This window comes from Rhinolophus sinicus, chromosome 9 (assembly GCF_057876585.1).
Source record: "Rhinolophus sinicus isolate RSI-liver-muscle chromosome 9, RSI-T2T, whole genome shotgun sequence".
In the NCBI taxonomy this organism is placed as follows: Eukaryota; Metazoa; Chordata; class Mammalia; order Chiroptera; family Rhinolophidae; genus Rhinolophus; species Rhinolophus sinicus.
Genome location: NC_142509.1, coordinates 6,214,980 through 6,227,277, shown reverse-complemented (window position 1 = coordinate 6,227,277; position 12,298 = coordinate 6,214,980). Strand labels below are relative to the sequence as shown.

The 12,298-nt window shown below is 41.3% G+C and overlaps 2 protein-coding genes and 1 long non-coding RNA gene across 5 annotated transcripts in view; 2 read left to right on the top strand and 1 right to left on the bottom strand.

Moving 5' to 3' along the window:
• The first annotated feature begins 19 nt into the window (after window positions 1-19).
• ACAD8 (acyl-CoA dehydrogenase family member 8) overlaps window positions 20-12,298 on the top strand; it is a 31,821-nt gene continuing 19,542 nt past the window's right edge. The window contains exon 1 of the mRNA XM_074321294.2: window positions 20-200. Within this exon, the coding sequence (XP_074177395.2) occupies window positions 101-200 (100 nt within the window). The 5' untranslated portion in view covers window positions 20-100. The remainder of the gene's footprint in view (window positions 201-12,298) is intronic.
• Window positions 399-12,199, bottom strand: THYN1 (thymocyte nuclear protein 1). 3 transcript variants are annotated; one of them, XM_019718837.3, is made up of 8 exons: window positions 12,061-12,199; window positions 11,794-11,921; window positions 3,606-3,784; window positions 2,361-2,429; window positions 1,911-2,045; window positions 1,305-1,400; window positions 919-1,069; window positions 399-597 (listed from the first exon to the last, which is right to left on the bottom strand). In XM_019718837.3, exons 2-8 carry the CDS (start codon window positions 11,834-11,836, stop codon window positions 551-553), a joined length of 720 nt encoding a protein of 239 aa, XP_019574396.1. In that variant the 5' UTR covers window positions 11,837-11,921; window positions 12,061-12,199; the 3' UTR covers window positions 399-550. The 3 variants fall into 3 exon arrangements, with proteins under 3 accessions (XP_019574396.1, XP_019574398.1, XP_019574401.1); XM_019718839.3 differs by having other exon boundaries at window positions 1,911-2,003; XM_019718842.3 differs by lacking the exon at window positions 919-1,069 and having other exon boundaries at window positions 399-595.
• LOC141569159 (uncharacterized) lies at window positions 3,910-10,735 on the top strand. Its single transcript, XR_012492587.2, has 2 exons — window positions 3,910-4,046; window positions 10,521-10,735. It is a non-coding gene; the product is annotated as an uncharacterized LOC141569159 (long non-coding RNA).

Sequence of the window (12,298 nt, the reverse complement as noted above, 5' to 3'; positions counted from 1 at the left end):
AGGGAAGACAGACTCTCAGCGTGAACCAGCACGTCTGCCCTCTGTGGCCCCTGGTGAACAGTGACCGGCGCTTTATCAAACACCTGTTTTACACGAGCACATGGCTGAGAAAGGATTCCAGCTTTACCTCTATCTAGTAACTTGTCCTGAAACTGCTGATGGTTTAAACGCCTGTGTGACCCACATGACTCCAGAGGCAGGTAAGGAAGACATGTAGAAAAAGTCTTCAGTAGGTGTTAACAGGCTGAGCCCTACACCTGATATGTGCTATAGTAAAGGAAGATAGTAGAGGTCGCCCCGCAGCTTGCCAAGGGGCAAAAGGAGCCAGCCTGGAGGTAAAAGACCTGTAGTGGGTAGTCTCCTATACCCAATGCTGTTGTAAAAGAAAAGCTTCACACTTTTCTTGACAACACTTTTATTGAGGAAAGTACACAAAACCCCCTGTGTACACAAGCCCCATGATTATAGCAAGCAAGGCTCCTCACACCTCCCGTGTGTCTTACTAGAAGCTTCACGTCTTTGGAGTGATGTCTTCCAGCTAGTGTCTCAGTTAACTCGGTTCCTTTTCCTCCAGGCTCAACACAAAATCAAACTCCTCTTCCAAAAAGGGAAAAAGAAAGGAAGAATTAAGTCTCGTGTTTCCTCTCGAACAGGGAAGTGATGCTAGGCATTGCTCATGTTACTGAGGCAGGCAGTCTTTCATTCAAAAACTTTATGGAGTGTCTGACTCTGTGCCATACTTGTTGAGTACTGGGTATAGAATAAAGAGTAACTCAGGACATATTTCCTCCCATAAGGATGTTACAGGTGAGCAGACCGACTCAGAGAGGTTAAATGCAGTGCCCAAGTTTAATCAGTAAATGTGAATTCATACCGTCATTCTGGTGTGTGGGTAACAGGTATAGGGCCCACTCTTACCTTGGGTCAGGGGCTGAACTGAGAGTCTCTGGTGAGTGAAGAGCGCCATATTTTTTAAAGGGCCACCAGTGGCTTTGTGAGCTTGGTGATGGGTTTTGAGCTCAGCCAGGGGAATGAAACGCTTCATCATTCGAACAAACTGTACATCCACCTACATGATGATAGTGTATGAGACAGGAAGACATATCCAGCCCATTGTGTTTTAGCTGCGGGCAGGAGGTTGCTATGAGCAGGGTTGCCAGTGTCCTGTTCTATCTCCAAAGTCAGGGTAACCTCATATGAGTTAAGAGCTGGGCTCTGTACCTTGACCTAAAGACACCCCAGACCTTCCTTCCTCTCTTTGTCCATCCTTTCCCTCAGGAAATAGGAAAAACAGTAGTCTTTACCATGGACCATTTAGGGTTGTCTTCTTTGCTGGATGGGTCGTAATAAGGACTGCTTTTTTCAAACTGTGTGTGGTCTGGGTAAGCCTCCTTCACAATCTGAAACCAAACCAAGTCTCCAGTCATTTGCCTGGCTAGTTAGCTCCAACAACTTTCTTACCGCATCTGACCTGCTGCAGAGCCAATGAGGCTCACATATCTGGAAATAATACACACACTAAGGAAAACAGGAAACTAACCCTGTTTTGACAAAAATCTTAAAAGTATGTTCTAAAACCAAATATTAAAGGTTACTGGTGCCACTGTCTTTCCACCTGCAGTCAATAATTTTATCCTGATAACTCCTGGCATAGAAGAGCTATACCATCAGGCTGTATTTAAGTGACAGAGCAAAGTGTAGAAATGGAGAGAAGTCCGTGCCAATGGGGCCTGAAATGAAGCCTTGTTATAGTCCTCACCACACAGGAAGGGGCTGGGGCAGGTTTTCCATATGCTAGTGAGAGTAGGGATAGGGAAGAAGGTACTTCTTTTTTACTACTTATTTAAGCTGCATCCCTGTGTCTACTTGAGTAAGTCTTCCTCAGGGGAGAGGGATTCAGACCAACTAACCTTCACAAGCCCTGCGATGCCTGGCTCTTTGCAGTTGCTATGGTAGAAGAAGGCTTTTTCCTCCAACTTCATGGCTCTAAGGAAGTTCCGGGCCTGTCCCAGGGCAGAAGAAATAAGAACTATCCTTCCCACCAGCTGGAAAACACTAGCTATTAGTAAAAATCAAGTCTGCTTTTATTAGATGAGTTTTTCTTTATTCCAATTTCCCCCAATTCAATTCAATTCTTGGCTTTGCCAAGACACTCAAATTTGTATCAGGACATTGGCTAGAATACATGTCATTTGCAAATTGCATGCAGTCAGAGAAATTAAGGTATTTTTGAGTACATTTTTAGCTTTCAGTTCTCGGAAAAAGCAACCTCGGCCGAGAGGTTTTGCCACTGAATAAGTCGCACAGATGCAGGCATTTATCCCACTCTGGGTCTCAAGGTCCTGCCCATACCCTCTTACCTGATAGTTGCGAACGCCGTCCCAACCTGTTATCTGCTTGGGCTGCGCTTTGAGGTCCTCGATGCTGAACTAGGCGACAGGAAATCAAGCCATTCATTAAACAATCCTGGGCCAACTGGTAAGAATATATGGAAGCAGACCACTCCTTCCAGTACATTGAGGGTGCTGCTGGCTATAGTGAGAGTGTAGCTGTTTAATGGGAAGCAGCTCCACAGAGGCACTTATGTTGGGCAAATGTAAGTACCGTGTTTCCTCCGAAAAGAAGCCCTAGCATGGTTTTTCAGGATGACATCCCCCGAACATAAGCCCTCATGTGTCTTATGGAGCACAACTTAATGTAAAACCTGGTCTTATTTTCGGGGAAACACGATGAGCCTTGGGTTACCTTATGCTTGCTAATTAAGAGGATTAGTTGAATAGACAGTCCAGAGGATAACGTAGTCTAGTTATTTGTATTTCACTTATTAAATATTATCTGCTCTATAATGTTTCTAATTATATTTTCTCTGGGCTATTATTAAAATTGGTTTACATTAATTCCCTGAATCAGGGAAATACCTAGGAACATGGCAAAGGCAAGAGAAGGGCATCCTAAGATTGAAATGTTGTCTAGATTAGGGGTTGGTAAACTACAGCTGTTAGGCCAAATCTAGCCCCATGCCTGATTTTGTAAATACCAGGGGTGCCAAAAAAATGTATACACATGACTTGCATTCATCTTTTGTTACCAGTATATATTATTGCAAATTTAATACAGGTTTTTCTTTTCTTAAAATGTCTATGGGTGACCGGTTAGCTCAGTTGGTTAGAGTGGTGCTAATAACACCAAGGTTGCCGGTTTGATCCCTGCATGGGCCACTGTGAGCTGCGCCCTCCTTAAAGAAAAAAAAAAAGGTGTAGGTGTGTTTTTGGCCTCCTCTGTAGTTTTAGTGGAACACAACTATACCATTTGTTTACTTGTCTGTGGCCACTTTCTTGTGACAGCAGCAGAGTTGCAACAGCAACTATAAGACCCAAGAGCCTAAAATATTTCCTATCTGGCCCTTTACAGAAAAGGTTTGCCACCTATCTTAGAGGATTCACAAAAAATACAGTTGCCAGTAATAAATCCTGATTTTATTCCTTATTACCTTTTCCCTACCCTTCGAAGATAAGAAGGTGGTGATGGAACCCTATGGTGTTCCATATTCATTTCTTATTGAAAAAAAAAAAAAAAAAAGCTTGGAAACAGGTACCTGATCTTACCTTGACATCTACACCTTTCTCTAGTCGACTTTCTGGCTCTGACTTCATCAGCCAGTATTTGCTTAGATTCTTCCCACAATTTTTAGAGGTTGAAGTCTGAGGGCTGGAGTTCTTCACTTTAGTTGATGCCTCACCTGGATTCTTAGTCTTGGTACGTTTTCCTGCTGGCCCCTTCTTGTCTGCAATAGACACAAAAAGAAGAGAGCTATCATGCTTGCTGAGAGGTAGCGTTCCATTGTGGAAAGAGCATATGCTTTGGAGTCAGACCTCCTAGATTAAATTCCTGATCTGTCAGTTACTAGCAGTAGCAACTAAATTGCTGAACTTTAGTTTCTTAACCTATAAAAATGGGACAAGAAAGCCTACCTTACAGGAGTATCTTCTGGATTATCCAGTCAGTGGAATAAGAATAATTTGCATGATTGTGGTTTAAGATTAAAGGTCCTGGGACTTCCGGAAAAATGGCGGCGTGAGGTGAGCCTCTGTAAAGCTCCCCTGGAATTTACAACGAATCAAACAACAAAAACTCCACAAAGGACTCCCTGCACAGCACACAGGCAACACGAAGAGGCCCACTACTGACTGAAATCACCTACAGGTGGGAGATTCGCGCGAGTGGAGGGAGGAGGAAAGGGAGAAGTGCGCGGAGATGGAGCCGCGCGGGAGGAGGACGCAGACCTAGCTCAGTGCGCCGAGCTCGCTGCTCCCCGGAACTACCGCAGCTGCGGGAGAGGGAAGAACTTGAACTGCTTGGGCTCCGCCAGGGCTCCACAGGGCTGAGGGGACAGCATATAACACGGCTGAACCCAACGCTCACGGCAGAGACCTCGGAGAAAAGACTGAGGGAAAAAGGCTGAAAACGGTGGTTTAAGCCCACACTGCCGAGCAGAGACCGGAGCCTTAGGCACTGAGACTAGCCGCCCCCTCCCTCCCCTCCCAGAGCTCGCCCCGCCCCCACCTGCCCGGTGCTAGAAGTGAAACAGTAGCAGTGTCAGATCAAAACAACAGAAAATTTGCTATTTTGAGAACTGTGTACCGCAGACACAAATTCACAGCCCAACTAGTTCCGGCAAAGGGGAGAGAGCTGTGGAAGCAGGATCGGCTGTGGTGGTGGTCGCCGCCATTACTCTGGGCCACCTCTCACAACTCACCCCGCCCCTGACCCCACCTATCTGGGCGGATCCCTGCAGGAGTAAACAGAACTGCTGAAATATACGGGCTCTGAATCAGCAGCTGGAAGAGCTTTCGAACATCAAAAGCTCTCCGCATACCCACCGGGACACTGCGCCCTGTGACCTAGACGAACTATTAATAGAGGAGAAGCCCGTCTCCCAGGGAATCCCCCCATTGTGTGAGAAGTTGGAATAGTGCAGAGAAAACATAGCACTACCGTATGGGAGAAGAAAAATAAGTTGCAGTTGGAGAAATAAAAAAACATTCTACAAACAAGTACTGGCAAACGAAAGACCGCTTTCTATCAACCTATTGCAGAAGTCACTCCTGTAGATGTCTAGGAAGAGAAATAGTAAACCAGTAATCACCATGAATAACCAAGGCAACAAGATAGCTCAGAAAGAAAGTGAAAAATCTCCAGAGAAGGCACTTAAAGATACAGAAATATGTGACTTAAATGACAGAGAATTCAAGATTGCAGTTCTGAAAAAACTCAACGAGATACAAGAAAACACAGATAGGCAGTTAAAGGAACTCAGAAACTCAATCAAAGAACAGCATGAGCATTTTACGAAAGAGATTGAAATCTTAAAAAAGAACCAAATAGAATTTCTGGAGATTAAGAACTCAATAGAAGAAATTAAGAATGAAATAACCAGCTTAGGTAGTAGAGTTGACCAGATGAGGGAGAGAGTCAGTGACATCGAACATAGAAACCTGGAAATGACACAGAGAGAAGAAGAAAGAGACTTGAGACTTAAAAGAAATGAAAGAACTCTACAAGAACTTTCTGACTCCATCAGAAAGAGCAATATAAGAATAATGGGCATACCAGAAGGAGAAGAAAGACAGAAGGGAACAGAGAATATATTCAAACAAATTGTCGATGAGAACTTCCCAAATTTGTGGGCAGAACTGGACCCTCGAATCCAAGAAGCAAATAGAACACCTAGTTACCTCAATCCCAACAGGCCTTCTCCAAGGCACATTGTATTGAAGCTGTCTAAAATCAACGACAAAGAAAGAATCCTCAAGGCAGCCAGGGAAAAGAAGACGATAACATACAAAGGAAAGCCCATTAGATTATCATCAGATTTTTCAGCAGAAACTCTACAAGCCAGGAGGGAGTGGAACCAAATATTCAAACTATTGAAAGAGAGAAATCATGAGCCAAGAATAATATATCCAGCAAAGATATCCTTTAGATATGAAGGAGGAATAAAGACCTTTCCAGACATACAGAAGCTGAGGGAATTTTCTAATACACGACCTGCACTACAAGAAATACTAAAGGAGGATATTCGACCACCATCAACAGGGACAATTTGTGGCAACCAAAACTCAAAAAGGGGGAGAGTAAAGGCCTGAACCAGAATATGGGAATGGAGAAAGTAAGCGTGCTGAAGAAAATGGAATACTCTAAATATCAAACTTTCTTTTACATAAACTTAAGGGTAACCACTCAAAATAAATCCAGAATTGAAATATATACTGAAATAAAAGAAGAAACAGAGGGAAACATCGTAGAATACCACCACACAGAAATAATAGACAACAACAAAAAGGCAAAGAAACAATGGAGACACAGCCTTACCAGAAAACTAAAGATAGAATGACAGGAAATCCTCACATATCAATAATCTCCCTAAATGTAAATGGACTGAACTCACCAATAAAAAGGCACAGAGTAGCAGATTGGATCAAAAAACTAAACCCAACCATATGCTGTCTCCAAGAGACACATCTCAGCTACAAGGACAAGCATAGACTCAAAGTGAAAGGGTGGAAATTGACACTCCAAGCAAATGGTGCCCAGAGAAAATCAGGTGTAGCCATAATGATATCAGATGAAACAGACTTCAAGGTGAAAAAGATAAGAGATAAAGATGGACATTTCATAATGGTGAAGGGGACTGTACAACAAGAAGACATAACAGTCATCAATATTTATGCCCCCAATCAGGGAGCACCGAAATACACCAAGCAACTACTAACAGAACTAAAGGGAGAAATTGACCAAAACACAATTATACTAGGGGACTTAAATACATCATTGACAGCTATGGATAGATCATCCAAACAGAAAATAAATAACGAAATAGTAGCCCTAAATGACACATTAGATGAAATGGACATAATTGACATTTATAGAGCACTTCATCCTAAAACATCAGACTATACATTCTTTTCTGGTGTACACGGAACATTCTCAAGGATAGACCATATATTGGGACATAAAATCAGTCTCAACAAATTTAAGAAGATTGAAATCATACCATGCATATTCTCTGATCACAAGGCTTTGAAATTGGATATCAACTGTAAAAAGAAAGCGGGAAAAAACACAAATACATGGAGATTAAACAACATACTTTTAAAGAAGGACTGGGTCAAAGAAGAAATTAGAGGAGAGATCAAAAGATACATAGAAACAAATGACAATGAAAATACATCCTACCAAAATTTCTGGGATGCAGCGAAAGCAGTTTTAAGAGGGAAATTTATCTCATTACAGGCCTATCTCAAGAAACAAGAAAACTCCCAAATAAATAACCTCATGTTACACCTTAAAGAACTAGAAAAAGAAGAACAAGTAAAACCCAAGGTCAGCAGAAGAAAGGAAATAATAAAAATTAAAGCAGAAATAAATGAAATAGAGAACAAAAAGACAATAGAAAAAATTAATGTGACAAAGAGCTGGTTCTTTGAAAAGATTAACAAAATTGACAAACCCTTGGCTAGACTTACTAAGATAAAAAGAGAGAAGACACTGATTAACAAAATCAGAAACGTAAAAGGGGAAGTTATCACGGACACCACAGAAATACAAAGGATCATCCAAGAATACTATGAAGGACTATATGCCACCAAATTCAACAACCTAGAAGAAATGGACAAGTTCTTAGAAACATATAGCCTTCCTAGGCTGAACCATGAAGAACTGGAAAATCTAAACAGACCGATCACCAGTAACGAAATTGAATCAGTCATCCAAAACCTTCCCAGAAGCAAAAGTCCGGGACCAGATGGCTTCACTAGTGAATTCTACCAAACCTTCAAAGAGGATCTAATACCAATTCTGCACAAACTCTTCCAAAAAATTGAAGAAGAGACAGTACTCCCTAACTCATTTTATGAGGCCAACATTACCCTGATACCAAAACCTGGTAAGGACAGAACAAAAAAAGAAAACTACAGACCAATATCTTTAATGAATACCGATGCAAAAATCCTAAATAAAATTCTAGCAAATCGAATACAACAATGCATTAAAAAGATTATTCATCACGACCAAGTGGGGTTCATCCCCGGGGCACAAGGATGGTTCAACATCCACAAATCCATCAATGTGATACATCACATAAACAAAATAAAGGACAAAAATCATATGATTATATCAATTGATGCAGAAAAAGCATTTGACAAGATACAACATCCATTTATGATTAAAACTCTTAATAAAATGGGTATAGAAGGAAAATACCTTAACATAATAAAGGCCATATATGACAAGCCCTCTGCTAATCTCATAATTAATGGAGAAAAGCTGAAGCCCTTTGCTCTACGTTCAGGAACACGACAGGGATGTCCCCTATCACCTCTGCTTTTCAACATAGTGTTGGAAGTCCTTGCCAGAGCAATCAGGCAAGAGAAAGAAATAAAAGGCATCCAAATTGGGAATGAAGAAGTTAAATTATCACTCTTTGCAGATGACATGATGCTATATATAGAAAACCCTAAAGACTCCACCAAAAAGCTATTAGAAACAATCAACGAATACAGTAAAGTTGCCGGCTACAAAATCAACGCACAAAAGTCCATTGCCTTCCTATATACTAACAATGAAATCTCAGAAAAAGAAATACAAAAAACAATTCCTTTTGCAATTGCAGCAAAAAGAATAAAATACCTAGGAATAAACTTAACCAAGGATGTGAAAGACCTATATGCTGAAAACTATAAGACATTTTTGAAAGAAATTGAAGAAGACACAAAGAAATGGAAAGACATTCCGTGCTCATGGATTGGAAGAATCAACATAGTTAAAATGGCCATATTACCCAAAGCAATATACAGATTCAATGCAATCCCCATCAAAATCCCAATGGCATATTTTAAAGAAATAGAACAAAAAATCATCAGATTTGTTTGGAACCACAAAAGACCCCGAATAGCCAAAGCAATCTTAAGAAAAAAGAACTATAATGGAGGTATCACACTTCCTGACTTTGGCCTGTACTACAGGGCCACAATAATCAAAACAGCATGGTATTGGCAGAAAAACAGACACATAGACCAATGGAATAGAATTGAGAACCCAGAAATAAAACCACATAAATATGGACAGATAATTTTTGACAAAGAAGCTAAAAACATACAATGGAGCAAAGACAGCCTCTTCAATAAATGGTGCTGGGAGAATTGGATAGCCACGTGCAAAAGAATGAAACTGGACTGCTATTTGTCACCATGTACCAAAGTTAATTCAAAATGGATCAAAGACTTAAGCATAAGACCTGACACAATAAACTGCATAGAAGAAAACATAGGTACTAAACTTATGGACCTTGGGTTCAAAGAGCATTTTATGAACTTGACTCCAAAGGCAATGGAAGTAAAAGCTAAAATAAACGAATGGGACTATATGAAACTTAAAAGCTTCTGCACAGCAAAAGAAACCATTGACAAAATAAAGAGGCCACCAACTGAATGGGAGAAGATTTTTGCTAACAGTGCCTCCGATAAGGGGCTAGTATCCAGAATATACAAGGAACTCGTGCAACTCAACAACAAAAAAAACAAACAACCCAATTGAAAAATGGGCAGAGGACTTGAAGAGACATTTCTCCAAAGAGGACATACAAATGGCAAATAAACATATGAAAAAATGCTCAACATCACTAATCATCAGAGAAATGCAAATCAAAACCAGAATGAGATATCACCTCACCCCAGTCAGAATGGCTATCATCAACAAGACAAATAGTAACAAATGTTGGAGAGGTTGTGGAGAAAAAGGAACACTCATACACTGTTGGTGGGAATGCAGACTAGTGCAGCCGTTATGGAAGGCAGTGTGGAGGTTCCTCAAAGAATTACGAATAGAATTGCCGTATGACCCAGCAATCCCTCTCCTGGGTATCTACCCAAAAAATCTGAAAACATTTAGAGATAAAGACACGTGTGCTCCAATGTTCATTGCAGCTTTGTTTACGGTGGCCAAGACATGGAAACAACCAAAATGTCCTTCGATAGATGAATGGATAAAGAAGTTGTGGTACATATACACAATGGAATACTATTCGGCAGTGAGAAAAGATGATATAGGAACATTTGTGACAACATGGATGGATCTTGAGAGAGTAATGCTGAGCGAAACAAGTCAGACAGAAAAAGCAGAGAACCATGTGATTTCACTGATATGTGGTATATAAACCAAAAACAACAAAAGAACAAGACAAACAAATGAGAAACAGAAACTCATAGACACGGACAATAGTTTAGTGGTTGCCAGAGGGTAAGGGGGGTGGGGGGGGAGGTGAGGGTAAGGGGGATCGAATATATTGTGATGGAAGAACTGACTCTGGGTGATGAACATACAATGGGATTTATAGATGATGTAATACAGAATTGTACACCTGAAATCTATGTAATTTTACTAACAATTGTCACCGCAATAAATTTAATTTAAAAAAATAAATAAATAAATAAATAAATAAATAAATAAATAAAAGGTTAAAGGTCCTAACAACCTGGCCTATATTTAGTCAGTAAATGTTTTTCTTTCCCTCACTCTCTTTTGTGCCTTTGCTGAGGCTATTCTCTCCAATGAGGAAAGTGAAGCCCTACCCCATGGATTTGTTTTGAAGATTAAATAAGACAATAGAAACAATGGGCTTAGACAATGCCTGGCATAATAATAAATACTCAATAAATACTTGCTGTTATTACCATCATCACCTCATACTTCTTTTCTTGCTCACTGTGCTTTTGTGGCCCGTCTCCTCTCTGCTCTTTGCTCTTTGGCAGTGCCAAGAGAAGTTGGACAAAACAGCTCATTCAGGACTTCGTAGATATGGTAAAGATTAGATTTTATCTTAAGATAATAAGAGAAAATGTGCCTAGAACATAGTAGCACTCAACAGCTAAGAGTTGTTAAATTCTTACTATATGACAAACCCTAATCTCTGTTACCCTAACTGTAACTCGGTTAATCTATACAATCTATGAGATGTTCTATTCATCTGGAAAATGTTTCCCTGGTTACACATCCAGAATTAGGACCTGTCACTGGTCTATCTGAATCCACATTCAGTGACTACCACACAACCTCTGAATTAAGTCAAAGCTCCTACATCAGTCATTAAGTATCATTTATGGATGTCTAATACTCTGACCCTTCCTAGCCTAGTGACTAGTGGTCCCTTTACAGTCAATAGGCACATTGTAAACACTGTATTGTAGTCAATTTGGAACCCTTGCCATTCCCCACAGAGGTACTCCCTCTACCTTTAATTGCTTTGTCCTGCTCTTCACCCACTTAGATGCCATTTTATCCTTGTGAATATAAAAATGATGCCCTGTTATCTTTGCCTGTGGAAAAACCTTCCCATTCTTCAAGGCTAGACTTGAATTCCACTTCCTTCTCAAGTGATCCCTATTCCCACACACCTAGCAATCCAGTTTCCTGGACCCTTTCACTCATGTCTGTGCATTTTTCGAGGGTAGGAACTGTAGTGTACATTAATGACCTTAGTAGTGCATGCCACCCTGTATTGCAGATGTCTGTGCTTACCAAACGGCTATTGTTTGAACAACCAAACAAGCAGAAGGGACTCTGGGTACAAGCTTGGTGGAAAGAGCAAAGTAGATGGAGGGCGATTAGGAGTAACAAACGAAAAATAATCCACATAAGATTCTCCCCACAAGCTGGGAGTCAAAAGTGAACAGTATTAAACAGACCTAGAGAAACGTTTTTACGGGGTGGCCTTTTTGCAGCTTAGGTGCAGCTCACCTGGCTTAGCAGCCCCAGCCAGCCTCTTCCTGGGTCTCGGCATGGTTTCCCTGCACCGGACTGAAGAGCAGAAGATTCTGGAATCTACCCAGAGATTCTAGAGGCAACTCTGTATCTGCCCCAGTAACCTGCGTAGATGGAGACAATGAGAGAAAACTTAGAGGGTTTCAGCACCCAAGGGTCTTTTCCGAAGAACACACACAACTGGGTTTGAGCCCTTCAAATACGTCCCCCAGTTTTCTACGCCCCCATTTCCATCTCGCATACCCTACTCCTAAATTCTGCTCGGTTGTGTCGTTGAGCCTTCTCTCATTGAACCAGTCCCAACCATTCTGCGGACACCACGCTTTCCCAGCACCAGAAGGCGAGGCACAGCCTCCGACGGCGCGTTCAAGGCGTGTCCCTCCTGCCCCCAGACTCCGGAGATCTCTGGGAGTTGTAGTCCCTGCTCCTGGCGCAAACCCGCTTGAATCCGGATCGTGGGGCTCTGCACTACAGCTCCCAG

What these genes read in the sequence shown, in the direction of transcription:
- THYN1 (XM_019718837.3), bottom strand. Translation starts at nt 11,836, where the DNA reads ATGCCGAGACCCAGGAAGAGGCTGGCTGGGGCTGCTAAGCCAG. An exon ending in AGAAAGGTGTAGATGTCAAG is followed by an intron (nt 2,430 to 3,605) that starts GTAAGATCAGGT and finishes CCTGTCGCCTAG; the next exon opens with TTCAGCATCGAGGACCTCAA. An exon ending in ACAACCCTAAATGGTCCATG is followed by an intron (nt 1,070 to 1,304) that starts GTAAAGACTACT and finishes ATCATCATGTAG; the next exon opens with GTGGATGTACAGTTTGTTCG.